The 18,885-nt window shown below is 32.8% G+C and overlaps 2 protein-coding genes across 2 annotated transcripts; one reads left to right on the forward strand and one right to left on the reverse strand.

Annotated features, from left to right (window-relative positions):
* Window positions 1-1,806: 1,806 nt before the first annotated feature.
* LOC18105593 (annexin D5) lies at window positions 1,807-6,353 on the reverse strand. The gene is made up of 6 exons (XM_006374174.3): window positions 6,210-6,353; window positions 4,152-4,297; window positions 3,807-4,025; window positions 3,129-3,344; window positions 2,961-3,050; window positions 1,807-2,222 (listed from the first exon to the last, which is right to left on the reverse strand). Exons 1-6 carry the CDS (start codon window positions 6,283-6,285, stop codon window positions 2,019-2,021), a joined length of 951 nt encoding a protein of 316 aa, XP_006374236.3. The 5' UTR covers window positions 6,286-6,353; the 3' UTR covers window positions 1,807-2,018.
* Window positions 6,354-10,805: 4,452 nt separating this feature from the next.
* On the forward strand, window positions 10,806-16,868 carry LOC18105592 (uncharacterized). Its single transcript, XM_024586451.2, has 8 exons — window positions 10,806-11,072; window positions 11,482-12,130; window positions 13,539-13,577; window positions 13,672-13,742; window positions 15,502-15,566; window positions 15,659-15,748; window positions 15,946-16,038; window positions 16,166-16,868. Exons 2-8 carry the CDS (start codon window positions 11,622-11,624, stop codon window positions 16,565-16,567), a joined length of 1,269 nt encoding a protein of 422 aa, XP_024442219.1. The 5' UTR covers window positions 10,806-11,072; window positions 11,482-11,621; the 3' UTR covers window positions 16,568-16,868.
* Window positions 16,869-18,885: the final 2,017 nt, after the last annotated feature.

Consider the following 18,885-nt stretch of genomic DNA (forward strand, 5'->3'; position numbering starts at 1 on the left):
ACAGGTGTCAATAAATGCATCATCCTATCAATAAACGGTGGGCCACCTTCAATTATGCCCTCCGATCTCCAATCATTCTTCAGCTATCTTGTCTTGTTATATACATGAGATTGATTTTCTTTTTCCTTTTTAAGTTATAAAACCTCTCGACAATAATATATATTTTTAGATCAGTTTATCTATTATCTATTAATTAAGATTATTTATTAAAAAATAACTTTAAAAACGCGACTTAAGAAATTTTATATAAAATAATAAAAATATTCAATTTCTTCTATGTTACATATTTCAATATAATTAGATTACAATGAAATAAATAATTCGAGATAAAAATCTTAGTTTTTTTATACAATGTATTAATAATATATCAAATTATTATTCGTTGTATTGCTTATTAATATAACTAATATTTCTGGTCTCTTTAGCATAGTTTTGCTTAGTTTAACAAATTAATTCAAAACTCGATAAATTCAAAATTAGAACTAGTCTTGGATTTAAAAAAAAATAAAATGATCTAATAAAAAATCCAAATTGATTCAATGACTTAGTTGATCCAATAATATCCTGTTAAAAATTTAATTATCAGCCGTTAACTATTTATTTTTTAACAAAAATAATATCATTTTATTAAAAAAAATAATAATAAAGATCAACTAGAATAACCCTGTAAAAACCTATCAGCTTACTGGTCACGTGTACATGTTACTATGCTATAAACAAACATACAAAAATGAAGAATGGTCTTGTAAGAGACTGGTCATTCCACTCACTTCCATCCTCTTCTGATCCATACGTCCTTACTTCCCTTTTCTTCCACAACATTTTTGGAGGTTACCTCCAAATAAAGAAATTATACAGCCCACGAGATATTTCATATTTTCTCCTCTCAATGTTTTTTTTTTTATTTCTGTTTCTCCTCTCACTCTGGAAGGCACTTCTATCCATATATAAAGACATGGACAAGAAAGTAGAGTTATAATAAGAAGTACATAGAGGCTAGAAGAGAGGGGAGGAGGATGGCTGGTGGAGAGGTGGTGGAGAGAGCTGAGTGTGGGTGCTGTGGTATGCGGGAAGAGTGCACAATGGGATACATAGGTTGGGTGCAGGAGAGGTTTGGTGGGGTGTGGGTGTGTGGTCTTTGTGAGGAAGCAATCAAGGATGAGCAAACAAGGTTAGGAGTGGGAGTTGAAGTTGCTTTGAGGATTCATGCCACATTCAGAGAGACTGCAAATGCTGATCCTCCCATTCACGTAGCTCAATCCATTCTCCAACTCATCAAGAAGATCATGTCCTCCACTTCTTCTTCACCCAACTAAGGTGCCTTTGCCATGATGCTTGCTAACTTTGATGACGCTAGTAAGAAGGTTGAAGGGAGAGTTGACTGATATAAGCTTGATATTCTCACATGTAAATTAGCTCAGCTTTATGTTCCTTCCTGACTTGTATGATTGTATCTCTATTATTTGATAGGTCCTTGCTTGTATCTGTAAGATTCAAGGTTTTGCTTCGCATTACTTGAATTTTCCAGAAGCCAAAACAGTAAGAACCTAAAGTCTACTAGATGTTGAAAGAATTCAAGATGTGAACAGGGAACAAAATTTAAGAAAATTAGAATGATTGAAACCAAATGTTCTGAGCATTGTCCAGGGTCGTCCCAGGCACCTCATCCATGCTTGTATGTTACAGATAAGGGCACAAAGCTGGCCTAGTTCGGTGGCCAAGCCCATCCTCGCATTAAATTCTTGGGACAATTATCAAAATAGATTATCACCTGCCAAACTCAACATTGCAAAGTAAGAAGCCTGATTAGATACACTAACAAATCCATTCAAACATATATATCCAAGAATACTTCTTCACAAATCAGTGTTTCAACTTCATATTTACTCAATTCTAAGAAGTCAGCAAAGTGCCTAGAGTTGCATGAAAAATCTCGATCCTTTGTACACCCACCAATCATGTCCATGGCAAATGCATTTACATGATTTTGCCTTTGTACATGCACCAGTCATCTTCAGTTAATGGTTGGGCCCCAAAAGAGCAAGAAGGAAAGCCTGATAATTGCCTGAAGTTTCTGAGTGAACTGCGTCATTCAATGTCTTCTTGTACTTCTTCAGATATTCAGCTTTTATATAATGCATGTCAATCTCAGTCCTTGTCACAATTACCCTTATAAGTGCAGTGTCATTGGTTCCCATGCCTTTCATCGCCTTGTGCAGCACCTGTAAAGTTTTTGTGAAATGATAGGATTTATCAACGACTTCAAGATAAATGATAATATCATATAAGTAAATAAACTGAACAATTTCACAAGAGACGGGATCAAATCTTGATTCCACCCAGAGGCTGGGAGGGTCTACCCTGTAGCATACTCCAACTACTGAAATAAGATGAATATTAGCATAACTGGGAAAAAAAAAGGTGGGAAATTCAAATGGAGGTTCTTTTTAAGGTTTTGAGTACTACTCCAGGCCTGGTGTTATTCAAATGATAAAAAGTTAAAATGACAACAGCTGTTGAACACCACAATCAGTTATGTGATGTATTATGCACGATTATCATGCCATGCATGATTAACTCATGAGATTGCTTATAAGGTCACTATTTCTGGATATCAGAAGACGCGGACTTGCTGGACAAATCAACTTCAATCTGTTTCAACTTCAGTTTTCACAATTTTGTTTTCTACATGATCTATACATTCTGAAAAATCCTTTTTCTAAACACTATCAAATAAAGAGTGTACCACGTTTATGTAACAAACTAGATTCCTATAATCTACACATAGTTATTAGTTCACCACATCATACAAACACATTCAGTGACACCATGCTACTTAATATCCCTTCAAAACATGATTTGCCTGGATCCCTGACTTCATTTCATAAGAAAATGTTTTCACTGTAACCAGATGAAGCAGAGAGGGCCAAGTCGAAGATGTTAAGAATGTAGAAGAATACCTTGGCAAAGTAATTTGCTGGATTCTCCGAGCATAGTAAAATTGTCTTCAAAGCATGCTCAAAATGTCCTGATGTTTCCTTCTTTATAACCTGGAATTGTTACAAATAAATTTGCCTCACAGAATAACCACAGACAAGAGAGAGAAAAGAGAACTTTAATAAATTTACCTTATTCAAAGAGTTTCCATACATGTCATGGTAGGCAGAATCAACTGCAGCCAAATGTGCTGCACTTCGTTCACTGAATATGTGGATGAAAGTCTTCTCATCAGTTCCCCATTTTTTCTCACCTGCTTTATAAAGAGCCTTTGCATCCTTCACAACCATCTCTCTATCAACTTCCCGACCTTCGTACCGAGGCATACTTGCATATGCTAGCAGGAGCTAAATCAAGTATATTATAATAATACATCAGGAACTTGTGTTTCCTTTAATGAATATTAAATGAAAATGCTGACAAATGAACTTGGATGAAGAAAAAGAAAAGGTGGTGAACAGGGAAGGTCATGATAGGAAAATTAATAGCATAAAAATAGAGTGAACAGAATTCTAAAATAAGGGCTAATGTTGCTTCAACAAAAATCCCAATTATTGCAATTAACCTCCTATTGTGACAGCAGAATGAAATCTAATGGTGGGTCGGTCCAACTAAACTTTTAGGCTGCAGCCACGCTATTCCAAATCTTATAAAGGCGAGCAGCAACAAACATCTGTTTTTGAAATTTCATGCTGGTGTTTTTTTTATATATATAGTCATCTAACAAAATCTTACATCATGACAATAGACAAATGCTAAATGGGTGAACAGAATGAGACCGCAATTAAAGAGAAAATGAGATAGTATACCTTTTTATGATCTCCAGATGCGCATGATTCAATGTCACGCTCAAGGTGAATTCCAAACTTGGCATGGTAATGTTGTTTAAAAACTTGTATCTGGGATGGCGTGCGAGAGCAGATCACTTCAGTTGCAGCTTCCAGATTCATTGTGTTCATCATCAGTGCCTGCCTGACAATTATAGCATCACGTCCAGGTAGATCGTGCATCCAAAACAAAACTGCTGTCTGAAATGCAAAAGGAACAAATATTAGATTAAAATATGCAGGAACAGAAAGTTCTTATTTGAATTATGAAGATCCAAAACTATTTAAAGATTTGAAAACCATGTGTGAGTAGATATAATACTATACCTCTAAATTGCCAGTAAGCTCTGAAGACAAGCGCTTAAAAAGATCCTCAGAGTACAATGTTCTGTACTCGTGTTGGATGAGGGAACGCTGTGCTGCATCTCGATGAGCCAGAATATTGATTACTGCGGATGTATCAGTTCCCAGTCCTATTATAAACAGAACACAACAAATTCAAAACAGGAGATCATACATTTGAATTTTTTTTAATTGTCCAATCAAATGACAATCATGTTTCGCATTTTTTTCATAACACTTCAGCAAATTTGGTTTATCACTGTGATAGTCAACTTCTATGAGCAAAACAGATGTCACCTCGATTAACTGAAGATCTTTTAGCAAGGTGAATATCTAATTTTCCTAGAGTCCATATGCTAAGACTTGCCACAATTTTTACAAACTCGTTATTCATGAAGGTTAACTGGTATCTGTGACAACAAGACATTGCCTGAATTATGAAAGTTAAAACAAGGGGCAAAAGCAAAATCAATCGCTGTTTGAAAGATAGGTAAAAGTAGGCTATTTGACGTAGTATGGAGAGGAAACCTTAAGTTTCAATACACATTGCAGAATTTCACCAAAAGTTCCCTTCAGCTCATGTTCACAACCTATTATACAAGAGAGCTCCTTTGTCACTAAGACAATTTAGCTATTAAGCAAAGGTGACTACCTAGTCATCAAGCAAAAACAAACATAAAATAATCTAAACCAATGCATCATCTCTTTAGTCATTAAGCAAAATAAATGTAACGTAATATTAGCAAGCTCCTGCATCATTATTATTTCCCAAAAATGATGTGGTTTTTCAATGACACATAATGGAAGTTCAAAATAGGAAAGGACAATATATGGTAATTTAACTATAAACAACAATAAAAGCATAGAACATGAGATAATTTAACAAGATTTAGTTAAGGAAACCTTATATGCCTATAGCCCTTCATTTCTAACATTCATGGTTATATTCTAACCTGCTGAGCTACATGTACCACTTTCCTAAATTCTGTGTTTTATTCATTGAAGAGCGCCCTACCACCACTTGACTAGTAAGGGAAAAGCCCTTTACTATGTATATAAAGATAGCTACAATCAAATGCCTTGTCCTCAAAATGATGAGAAAGATAATATTATCATACTGTTCTTTTCCTATCTGTTTCATCATTCTATACGGATATAATTGTAAAATGTATTTCCTACTTGTGAGGACACCAGACCCACACCGCATATTACATTACGTAGGATGACCTAGCCTGTCACTATTTTGTTGGGAGACTGGGCTCATTTGGGCCTATTTCATTGTTTTATTTTATTTATTTGAGTTATTTATGGTAGACAATTTTAACTGATGGGTTAAGCCTAATAGTTGGATGTTTTAGGGTAATATTATTTATATGTTTCTCTTTCAGTTTGTGAGACAGTTTTTACGATGAAATTAAAATGACAAACTTTTCCCTTCCTGAATTCACTTTTTCTTCCTGGCTTTTCCCTTTGCTTCTAATTCTTAATTTCTTTCTTTAAAGCTTATTTCTTTCTTACTTTAATTATTTTTATTCATTGTTCCGCATCACCTACACTTGAATTAAGGTAAGTATAAGCAATTTAGCATATAGTCTTTCCAGGCTTCCCTGTTGGAATGTCTACTTCATGTGCGAAAAAGAAAAAAAGACAAAAACCCTATCCTCTTGTATTAGTTGGTGGCATATCAGGCAAGTAAGATTCAAAGGAAAATAAAGGAACACCTCAGGTCAAATAGAGAAGTTCTTTGTTTTAACATGTAAGATTTGTCATGAAGTGGGAAAGCCCACCAAGCATCATGAAGGTTAACTATTTACGTAAAAAGTATCAATTATTGCTCTTCCAACATGACCCAATTAAATATTTTTTCTGTATATATATGTTAAGGGTTAAATAAAGATGCCAAATTTCTCTAAAATTTTCAAACTTTAACTGATGTCAAGATCAAATAATGAAAGAAACAATAAAAGGAGCATAAACCCACCAAAACCCATCAACAAAACAGCCAAAAGAAGAGATTATGGACACAGATAGGGAGATTAGTACCTTTAAAGGCTCGGAAGAGTTGCATAGCATCATCTCTAGGGGATGAAAGCACAGGAGGAACACTTAAAGTTGCCATCTTTTTCCTTAAAAAAGGATCACAATCTTTATTTCTCTTCTCTGTATCTCCTCCTCCTTTCTCCTCAGGGGTTGAAATCGAAAATAGACTGAGCAGTTGTGATGTAGTTGAAGTGGGATAAGGTTATTAATTGCAACTGAGCAGGTACGTTGTGTTCGAAAAATCTCTCTCCTCCCTCCTTTTCGCTGAGCTACAACTCTATCCATAATGTTTTTTTGACAGTTGAATATGTCTTAAAGGGTTTGGCTCCTCTACAAGCCCAACATACATGCTCACATGTGAAATAATTCATAAGATTTGAACTAGAATATAATAAATTTATAAGGAAGACTTAAAAGAGATGGAGTGAACTATAGTTTATCAAAAATAATTAATTAATTCCCATAGTATTATAAATACATAGAGGTCTTTTGATTAGAGTTGATTTAGTAATATTTTTAATTAAAAAAATGTCTTATTTCCCAATTAAAATCTCTTGTCTTGCCCACTTCTCTTTTATTTATTCAATGCTTCAAAAAAATAAAAAATTCAAAGAGAGCGTGGAATTGATGGAGGGATTAATTTATAAACAAACTTAAGAATATAGAGAGTAAATATATAGTTTATAAAATCGTGAGCACTAATTAATTAGCTTACTTATGTTACAAAGCTAAGTTATAAATAGATTTAAAACATATATGGATTAAATTTATAGTTTTTAAAAACAATGAGGACTAATGAATTTTAAAAACTGCATGGTAACTTGTGCTCGGCCAAAACTTGCAAGCCTCACGCTTTCTATTGTTTAATAGGGGTAGATTATTAATTAATAATGATAGGAATATTAAAAAAAAAAAGAGTAATGGGGATATATATATAAACTGGTTGTTTAGGAGTATGATTGTGATTATTTTTTAAGGTATTTTTTATGTTAAAATATATTAAAATAATATTTTTTTATTTTTTAAAAAATTATTTTTAAGATCAACACATCAAAACAATCTAAAAAATAATAAAAAATTAATTTTTAATATAAAAAATTTTAAATTTTTATAAAATACGGTGTACTTTGTATTTCTAAACAGTACTTTAAATGTTGATGTGCTATTTAATTATAGGGAAAAAAGCGGTAACCTATTAAAGTGTCCTTAGAGCATCTGCAATCGGAAAATGCTAAATTGATAAATTTAAAAGAGCTAAATATAGCTATTGAAGAGCTGAATTCATAAAATAATATTTTAAATAGTATAAATATAGTTTTTTTTATTATATATATTCTAATAAGAAAAAGCTAATTAAAGGGCAAATTATGTTGGAGTGTAAAAATTAAATGTTTTATTTTTTAAAATAAATTTGATGTTTGTTTTTTTCCACGTAACTGAATTTAATTGATTTATTTTTATGTAGGTCCTCTGTTATTAGTTTTGGTTTTTTAAAAAAAATATATAAAAATAATATTTGTGGGAGAAATAAGACATTTTAATATTTTATTTAGAACTCTTTCAAAGCATGCAAAGAAAAATTAAAATAATATTTTTTAAAATTTTAATTTTCTGTTTAGTACATCCTAGAGTTGCTCCAAGAGTTTTTAAAAATTATTTTTGAAATCAGCGTATTAAAACGATCTAAAATACATAATAAAAATTAAATTTTAGTAAAAAAAAATTGAATTTTAAAAAAATACTGTGCCCACACCGTGTCTTAATCATAATCAATTTTAAAAAAAAAAACTTCCAGTGCACGTCCTTTTCATAATTTATTAAAGAGAAACTTCCTCACACGAAACCATCAAAAAGAGACGTGCATTTTCTAATTGATGGCCTCATTTATCCATTTCATATATTTTTAAGCAAACCTTTCAAAATATCCTTCAATTATATGATTAGTTTTAATTTTGCTTTCAAATAGTTTTTTTTATATAAATTTAATATTCAAATTTTCAAAAATTCTTGATTAAAGACCTATTTATTTTTAATGCTTTTCATTTATATTTCATGTCAAACCAAGAGTGAATGTTGATGTAGCTAAATTTAGTTGATCCAATGAGTATATCCGTAATCCAATCAAAACTTGATTGAGATATAGGTTGTGTTTGTTTACTAGAAATTTGTTTCCAGAAAATTACTTTTCAAATTTTTTTGTGTTTGTTTGCTATTAGAAAAATTGATCAACGAAAAACACTTTTTGGTCAATAAAAAACACTTTCCAGTCAAGGAAAAATTTGGTTTGGTTTTTAGAAAAGTGTTTTCCTTTTATTTTGGGTGGAAAACACTTTCTGGAAGTTGTGAAAAATTTAGAAATGTCATATTATTTGCTGATTATATCAAATTTGACCCTCAAACTTTTGATTGTTATATATATTTTGTTTTGAATATTTATTTTTTAATTTCATCCCTTAAAATTTAATTTTTATATTAATTTTGGTCCTCATTTTTATAATTGTTATTTTTTTTTCCCTTATCATTTTTTTAATTGAAATTTTTTATCTATTAAATTTGGTCATCATTCTTTTAATTGTTACTTATTTTATTTAAAATAATTTATGAAATTATAATAATTATTATTATTTTAATTTCATCATCTTTCAATTTTTTTATCTGTTAGATTTGATCTCTATTATTTTGATTATTAATTATTTTATTTGAGATAATTTATGAAATTAGTTTTTTTTTAATTCCATTCTCGTTCAACTTTTTTAATTTATAAGATTTGTTCCTTATTATTTTAATAAATTTAAAAAAAAATATTAATAAGCTATTTTCCAGCTCATTTTTCATAACATAATCAAACACTGGAAAATATTTTTCAACTTACTTTCAATAACAATACCAAATATTGAAAAATAATTTACTTTTCTGGAATTCACTTTTTAAGGAAACCACTTTTCAAAAGAAAACTATTTTTCTGCAAACAAACGGGGTCATAGTTTAACTTTTTCAAAATAATATTTTTTAAAATTAAAAAAAAAATCTTAAAATAATATTATTTAAAAGTAACCATAATCCATCTGTAACTTTTGACACAAGACATAAACCCGACTAGTTTTTATAATTATGCCTTTGTGTGTGTGACTTGTTTTTAAAATATAAAACAAATGAGCTAAGACCTGTTTCAATATAGTAATTGCCTGAAATCTAATTTTAAGTCTATTGGTTCAAGGCGTTGCTTTCACAACTAGAATATTGCATAACATCAAATGAATATTGTGTCAGTGTTTAAACATTGATTCTATTGGAAAATTTTTTAATGGATGGAAAAGTGTTATCGATATATTATCAGTGATTTATATTTTATCAATTATTTTATTAATAATATAATCATTGATGAATTTACATATAAAAATCACAAAAACTTTGCTTGCATTCATTCCGTAAGTAAATTCATTTATAATTATGGCATATTACCAATAAAATAAATCATTGGTAAATCCATCGATGACCATATATATATATATTACCGACAAAATTAAACTGTCATAGATTTACATTTAACAGTGACAAGTCTTGTAATGTTTTCCCAACTCTCTAGAACTCTACGAGGGACTTAGTTTGCTGGTCATTTTGTTGGTGATGTAAATTTCATCAGTAATTTCGTCAATATTGTATTTAATATTTAAAAAAATATAAGAAAAGGAATTAAAAAAATTAAACTAAATAAAACCAAATTATTATTATTAATTTTAAAAAAAATATTATTGAAAACAATTTATCTGGTGGATAGAAGTTGGAGGAGGAGGAGAAAGTGAATCTTTACCGGAACCAAGAAGGCAACGAGATTGACCACATATACTAGTATAGGTTACCAATAATTACTCGAGGACATTCACTTTATCTCTCAAGTCGGTCGACTCAAGACTTAAGTTGGGTCGTCTAAGCTTGAACTTGTTATCGTACAATCGCCTAGACGACCAGAGATTGCCGGCTCGATCCCAATTGTGAGGAACCAATAGTCAACACACTACGCAGTGGTGGAGGCAAGGGAGCTGACAAGGGTCGGGGCTCCTATAAGAAAATGTTTTTTCTATAATTTTAGTAGTAAAATAACTGAAATTTTAGCCATTTTAGAATAATTCTTTTAATTTGGCTCCCCTTAATTTTTTTTTTCTATTTGGTCTGTCCATAAATCCTTGAACATAGTGTTGGAGATACTGTAAACTTAATTTCTATTCGATACACTAGATGATCTAACCTTCAACCACAAATCCGAATTGAATTCTGAATAGGTTGAAGTATCGTCATTGTATCTCTCATGCAATTGGATGTTATATGTTTCTTAAAAAAACAAGTTAGCAAATTTAAAAAAATAATAATAACTTAAGAAAAGAAATTAAAATCCAACTATATATTTTAATGATAATTTAAGTTATTTTTGAACTCACCAAATCAACCAATCATTCCATATCAACCTTATATAATTTAAATTATTTCCTGTTAAAAACGCTTGCATGTTTTAAAGAGTTCTAATCCCATTAATAGCGTAACGTGACGTGAGAAATGATATAGTTAATCACTAGATGTCCTCAATTTTTGTTTTCTAGTTTTGTTGTTGATGATAGAGGTTTTGTTGTAAACTGTCCATTAATAAAGTTTTTTCATATCAAGATCACGAAAGGGCACACTTCCAAGAGAACTGGTGTGATTATTACTTCGGCTTCTAAAAATGTTGATTTTTATTTTCTTATCAATTCTTGGCAGCTTGACGTGTGGCGGCGACCACTTCTGGTGGCAAAGGTAGGGAGGACACCTGTATCAAGCTAGAGAAAGGTCTGAGAGAAGTTAGCTACTGATCTACAATTAACTCCTTATTTTGTAAGATCCATCTTTCGAAGAATCAATCTCTTCAACCATGCAGTTAATTAATGGGTTAAAAACACAAGAATGGTATAAATCCATGCCCTAAAAATTCTTCGCAGGCTTGCATCATTGGTGGTCATCACTGTCTTTGCTAGCTTTTTAGAATTTTACGTTGGCAAGAGCAAAACTCGAACTTGAACTCTAAAGCTTACTTCTTTTTATAATAATAATAATAAGAAGAAACAGTATAGTATTTCATTTTTCTTTCTGTCCTCTAAAATTGGCAGAGCTGCACTCACTATACTCTAAATATAGCAAAAACCATAGCGGTTTCTCTTTTGGTTGTATTATCAGGGAAAAAGAGTTGTGAGTCTATTTGTTGCTAACTACCATTTCCTTTTCTCTGTTTATGTTCTTGAAACAGTAACGAATGTTCTCTTAAGATTATCAAAAACCTCAAAATTCCAATCTTTTTAACGTTCAGAGAGAGAATCACAAGAAGAAAGCGAGCGCAAACTTTAAGATTTCATAGGGCATTGGTTGTTGTCAAGAAATTTATAATCAATGGCAATGGTGCAATCTCCAAAGGCGGCAACATCATCATCGCCGTCGTTAATTCTAACGTCTGGTGCTAGTGGGAGAATTCGTGCATTATTTTCCGTTCAAGCCTTAAAAAGCTTGTTAGTGCTGATAAATGCGTTCTTTTTGCTGCTTTTAGTCCCTTTCCGTGGTCGGAGACGGACGGTGGTATCGGCAGGGGTGTCTGCGAGGGGGTCATCATCATCATCTTCGTTCGGTGATCAGAAATCCAAGGATGATAGGTTGTTGCAGGAAAGTGGGGTCCACCGGACCAAGTTGCGGGTCCCGGCAACAGTAGTGCCATGGAAGAGTGCTGGCGGTAGTGGGGTGACGGCGGTGGTGGATTCGGAAGTTGGGGGCAGGAGGGCCATTGCAATAAAGAGGGCGTTACAGGAAGATGACCCCAATACGATTAGAGAGTTTTCACTGTTTGTTTCTGCTCGGAGTGATACCATTTTTACCCAGTCGTGGACCTCAGTTTCAGTTAAAATCAGGTATATTTGTTGATTTTTTTTTTATGATTTATTATTATGATTCTGTCTTAATTAATTAATTAATTTTAAGGGGTTTGAATTTTGATTAGTTGGTTGTATTTATTGGTGATAAATTAATTAATTTGATGGAGATTGTGTTTTATTGTGATTCAAACAAGGCCATTTCCTCATTATTTTTGGTAATTCTTGTTCATGTTTTAATGGTTGATGAAAAAATCAGTTTCCTATTTGTTGTTAGCAGAAAATTCAAGGTTGAGAACATGAAAACCAAATTGCTTGCTAAATGGGAAGTGGGGGATAGGCTCCCTTTTGTTTTTCTTCCTTGTTTTGCAACACATTTGAGGAAAACAATTAGTGATAAAAATGTTTCTGCAACAAAGCATGTTTTTTATGTTTCCTTTTTTGCACTAATTTTGGAGAAAATTTAAGAACATTTCAATGAATTTCCCAAAAGATAATTTTATGGTTTTTGCGAATGAATTCAACAATACCCTAAATATCATATTTCCATTTATTTATTGTTTGAATTTTTTACTAGATTCTGTTTTCTTGTGTGTATTAATTTGAGTGATTTGAGTATTCCATCTTTTATAGTAGACAACTTCTTTATTTTTTCTGTTTGGCATAAGGAATCTGCAGATAGATTACCTACTTATTCTTCTTGCTTCTATCGCCAACTAAATTCGAACCTGTTTTCTGGTTTGTTTTAGCTGAGTTATGTCACTGTTTGGAATGTGCAGACAGATTTTATGCCTGTTCTTCTTGTTCATGTCGCCTCTTAAATTTTTGAATGCTACAACTCAGACAAGTTTCATGTTTAAAATATCTTGATGCATTGTTTTCACCCTGTCTGTTGATGGAATTTCACATAAAAGGCTGCATTTGGTAAACTCTAAGGACACCACCATGCTGCTTTGGGAATATTTTGGCTCTAAATAGCCAGCTTTTGGAATATTAAGAAAATAGTAAAATTGAAAAGCAAAACCGTTAATAATACAGGACTATGTTCAAATAGTTTATTTAAATGTTGGCTTTCGACACTCTTCTTAAATCCATATATCCTCGTATCTTTACAGAAAATAGTACATCCTGTCCATATTCTGTAGCTTACTAATAACCATATGTAGGTGATTAAGCATATATTATTGTTCAAGTACTATATGATAGTTTGAAGGAAGTGATATTGTTTTCTCCTTCTTTTCCCCTGATGTGACTATGAATAACTAGTGTCCTGATATAAGATGTTACTAATTTCAATTTGTCAGAATTGAAATTTCTACTTTTATGGATTTAATCAAGGTGGTTTTTATTTGTTATAAGTTCGCTCTTTTACCTTTTTCTGGAGGTGTTTATTGACTCATGCTTTCCCGGTGCTAAGTTGTAACATTATATTACATATCTCTTGTAGGGGGCTGGTTGTTCTTATGCATGGTCTGAATGAGCACAGGTTTGTGATCTGTGCCTAATGCTCTATTTGGAAGTCATGCTCTGCTGATTCTATTGTTTAATTATTATCTCACAATTCCATTCTTTACAAACAGTGGCAGATATAGTGACTTTGCGAAAAAACTGAATGCTAATGGGTTTAAGGTTTATGGAATGGATTGGATTGGTAAGTTTGAAAGTGATTTTACCTGCTTGTTTGGATTTATCATTCTTGATAAGACAATAATCTCTTCTTGCTTGCTTGAAATTGCTATCTTGCGATGTTGATGATAGTTGTTGTAGTGGAATTTGTGTTTGTCTCATACTAGAAGTGTTTTTTTTATTTTTCATGACAATTTCCTTTGGAGATAACCTTCTAGGTTTCATTGTGGATATACCAGTGAAACATATATGATACTATGAACTCATTGCCTTGACAAATGTCTTGATAATTTACCACAAAAGTTTTATAATAAAGACTTAATGTTATTATGGGCACAGAGGAAAAACGATTCTAGAACATGTTGATTGATGTCTGGTTTTCCCTACTAGACTTGTCATTCCATTTGATTTTGTTCCCCTGGTATGACTATGATCTCAATCATTGACAAGTTCATCTAGAGGCCATGATTTGTGGTTTGGTTTCTAATTCATTTCAAGGTACTGGAATCATATTCCATACAGACGTGATCTCAAAAGAGAGTTGAATTGTTGACTATAGGATTCCCTTGTGCTTATGCAGTGACATATGAAGATGTACAGACAAAAAAAAAAGTCTTTCTTGTTAAGAGGAGTTATAACCTTAGGCTGTTCTACAAACTTGGATAATTAAACCTTTACAACGATGGTCATGTTCTTTATCTGCTCAGGATGTTGCAGAGCCGCTCATTTTCCTCCTGCTACTGCTTAAGGGGATCATGGAAATTCTCTGGGCTGCTATTTTCTGAAAATTTCATGCAAGGACTGTGAACCAGAAGATGGTATTAAATAAAACAAAAAGGAAACATCCTGCAGTCAGTTATTTTTTTTAGTTTCCTCTGTTAAAAGTTCTCACTTCTCCCTGAATGGCCGCAGTGGAATCCAACTCCAAGTTGGAAATAATATTAACACTGATAATTGATGGGAAAAAAAAGTATTCACGACCCTTGCTTTGATACTTTGTTTCTCTTTTAGTGTTTCATGGCCTAGCAATCTCTATTCATCAACAATGCATCCATATTTGAGTGTTGCAGGAATTGGTCTGTCTGTCTGTTGGTGCAAAAAGTAACATATGAAGCGCCTCTTGATAATAAGCTTGTTATTTGCATGCATGTGTCTGACCTCCATTTTCCAAAAATCTAACAAGGGAAGATGAGCGCTTTTAAGTCAGGGTCTCATAATATGTTTTCCAGTTTTATGAGCTATAGAGGCAACACAAAAAGTTACTGTGTGCTCTTAACCTTTGCAATCACATTGCAGAACAAGCCTCCATTTTGAAGGTGCATAATTGTGCTCATGTCATGATAGTTGAGTGACAACATTGAAACCTGAATTAAGACCTGGGATTCTATTGCAATTCAAATTATAGTTTGAAGCTGAATGTCCCATTATTCTGTTTTTTTTTTTTTTTGGCTTACGCCTAAAGACAACCAGGTTCTTTATTTTATGTGTTGTTGATTTTTGTTCTGCAGTCCAATTCACACCAACAATTGGTTTTTATTAAAATGACATTTTCTTAAGTTACCCCTACCTTTTCGCTTCCAATTTCCTCTCTCTGTCTGCTATGGGTGCGAGGGCTGTTGATCCTAACTCGTATTGAAGGGCTTTGGCTGTGTAGTTTTCATCAGAAACTTGTTGCTTTGCTAATTAGATTTCCATGGTGCTTTATCTTCTGATAATTAGCTCATGAAATTATGTTGGCTTGTATATATTTTTTGTAACCTATTTGATCCTTCTCTTCAAACCAGGACATGGTGGAAGTGATGGGCTACATGGATATGTTCATTCTCTTGATTATGCTGTTGATGATCTGGTATGTTTTGATTTGTATTTACAAGGCGCTGATGGGGTTTATTTTGCATCCGATGAATCTAAGTGCACTCTATTTTTTCCAACATTTTACAGAAATCTTTTCTTGACAAGGTTTTGTCAGAAAATCCTGGGCTTCCATGTTATTGCTTTGGGCACTCAACTGGTGCAGCCATTGTTCTCAAGGTATGTTGGTATGCAATGATAGTTTCTTTCATTTCTTTGAATGAATCATTGAATTGAAGCTTCTTGTTAATGTACATGCACAGGTTTATGCACTCATTCATTATTGCATGGCAGGATCCAATAGCAATTTGTGGAATCTAGGTTCATCTAATAATTTCTCTAACAATTTTCACTTTGTTGCATGAGTAAATTTGCAGGCGGTGATGGATCCAAAAGTTGAAGCCCGTGTTTCTGGTGTGGTATTTACTTCACCTGCAGTAGGAATTCAGCCATCCCATCCTTTTGTTGTGGTAAGAATTTCTATTATACCTGACTTCTAGTTCATATACTATAGAAGAACATGGGATGGTATTTTGTTGATGTGATAAAGGAAATCAAATCATTAAGTGGGATACTCTTATTTTGTGGTCATGGCAGCTACTAGCCCCAGTTATCTCATTTTTGTTGCCAAAGTTCCAACTTAGTACTTCAAATAAGAAGGGCATGCCAGTTTCTCGGGACCCAGAGGCACTAGTGGCCAAGTATTCGGACCCACTAGTCTACACTGGATTTCTCAGGGTAAAGACTGGCTATGAAATTCTCCGAATTACAGCCTATTTACAGCAGAATCTGAAAAGACTGAGAGTTCCATTTCTCGTTCTTCATGGTGCTGCTGACACTGTAACCGACCCGGATGCTTCTCGCAAACTGTACGAAGAAGCCTCCTCAACAGACAAAACCATCAAACTATTAGAAGGGTTCTTGCATGATCTCCTATTTGAACCAGAACGGGATGAAATCATGAAGGACATTATTGATTGGTTGAATTGTAGAGTATAAAGGGTTAGGTGGTGCAATGACAGAAATCATTGAGATCTTCACTAACCAAAAGACTACGGAATCAGAACGGTGTAGAAGACTCCACTTTGTCAGCATCATTTTTATGCATTGCTGCTTGAAGCCTTCCATTTAATCATACGAGACAGGTTTTTTTTTTTTATTTGGTGAATAAGATTCAGCATTTTTTATGATGTTGAAACTGGACAATGTTGTTCAAGTCCTTTTTTCATCTGGCTGTAATATCATGTGGAGTATTAAGGATTCATATAGAATCCAAATATAAATCGTACTTGTTGCCTGCGATGATGTCTTCGAAAAATGAGAATTGCTTGCTGCTCATGAGCATTTTCCCATCTTATAGTTGTAGGCATACCCATTGGCCACCACCCAAGGTTGACTGGAAGCCATAGCTTGACGAGTAGTTTTCCTTCATGATTGTCTGGAAGCAGCACGCATAGGTTGACGAGTAGTTTGCTTGTTATAGAGCTTAAGCAATAGCCAGCTGTAGATTTCAAACTCGTTTACGAAAGGTCCATCACCCAACAGCTTTGGTGTATTTTCTCATCCAGGCAATTTTTGCATGGCTTGCGTTTAGATGCACTGCAAGAAAAAACTTACTCACTGGTTTGCCTAGTCAGTCAATCAGTGATGTTATTTTGTTATATATATATATATATATATATATATATATATATAAATTTATTGGCACTAGTTTAACTAGTTCAATCAAGTCAGGTTAATCAAATCATTAAAAACCGATAAAAATCAGGTTAATCAAATAATTAAAAACTTGATAGGATTAATCAGGTTTTACTATGTCAATATATTTTTCAATTCAACTTAAAATTACTCCCCGTTTAACTTAAAATAACTCAGTCTGGATCAAGTTTTGAGTTGCAGGTTTTTCGGATTAACTCGTCGGTTAGGTTGAAGCCAAATTGAATTTAACAACTATGAAAAAAATTTTAAACATGGCATCGAATCAGAAATTTGAAACACCGGTGTAATATGTTGAATTAAAAGGGAAACTTCTTCTATCTTGTATCATACAACACATTTTAATTTTAAATCTACCATTTTTCTTTTAAGATCAACATCTTTGAATTTTTCCACAAAGAAACAGAAAATTCAAAGCCAAATGCGGCACATAAGTTGAGTGTATATGCATGGCTACTGATAGTATCGTATGTATTACGCAATTGTAAACCGATTCGGGCATTTGGTCATACTTAACTCACAAAGTCAGGAGCTGCCTTAAGCTAGACAAGCAGAAAGTTCAGATGAACAGATTCTTTTTCTTATTCGCAATATTCTATCCATCTGTCTTATCATTTGAATCATGATATGCATTAATTGTATCACTAGAGATTTCTTGTGTTTTCTAGGAAAAAGTTTGTAAAATTCCCAGAAGATGTTCTAACAATTGGATTTGGACCACCCTAGAAGGTAATGTTCCACTACATTTGGGATTCCAATTCTTAACAGGTTGTCCCTTCCATGTAATACTGATTTGAACAGAGCCTGCCTGATTTTGTTTTAGGTATATATAAAGAATAAATACATAACCAAAGAAAAATTACACTACATAATAAATAGTATCAACCTTTTATTGTACCTATCCATAATGAAAAGCTGATTTTACCCTTGGTAGGCAAGCATGAGCTTAGGGGTTAGTAGGTAATTTTACATTTTTTTACCTACGGTATAATTACTAAACAACCCTTGAAGAAAAAAAACAAATCCCTTTGGGTTCAAGGGCTTTTCACGTTTTATGTATTTTTTTTGAATTGGTCAATTACTTGAATGCCTTTAAAAAATAATCTCTATTAACAATGGAGGTAGGGGTATTTTTGGTTTTTCCTCATAGTTTTTTTTTTCTTATGTGGAGTTGGGGGTGATTGAATAATTTTATAAATATAAATTAATATTTTATTCAGAAGGTGGTTGGCGCGTGCAGGCACTGCTCATATCTTTTGAGTGGCACACGCATCTTTCGAGTGGTGTATGCAGCGCCTCGACACTGCTTTTCAGGGCTGCGTTAAATGTGCCACCCCACCCCCATCATGATGGTTCGATGCGTATATAGCTAAGAGGCGTGGTGGAGTTCCGACAACGGGTTTTTCCCTCCCCTTTTTCTTCTCTCCTCCTAAAAAATCATGCAGGCCATTGCAAAAATACGAGAAAGTATGGCTATTTATTTATTAAGTTAAATTAGATCTTCATTCTTTTGATTGCAATATATTTGGTATTGAATCATTTAGTTGATTTATTTTTTTCAATTTCGTCCCTTGACACATGATTTTTATATCAGATATGAT

This window comes from Populus trichocarpa, chromosome 15 (assembly GCF_000002775.5).
Source record: "Populus trichocarpa isolate Nisqually-1 chromosome 15, P.trichocarpa_v4.1, whole genome shotgun sequence".
Classification (NCBI taxonomy): Eukaryota; Viridiplantae; Streptophyta; class Magnoliopsida; order Malpighiales; family Salicaceae; genus Populus; species Populus trichocarpa.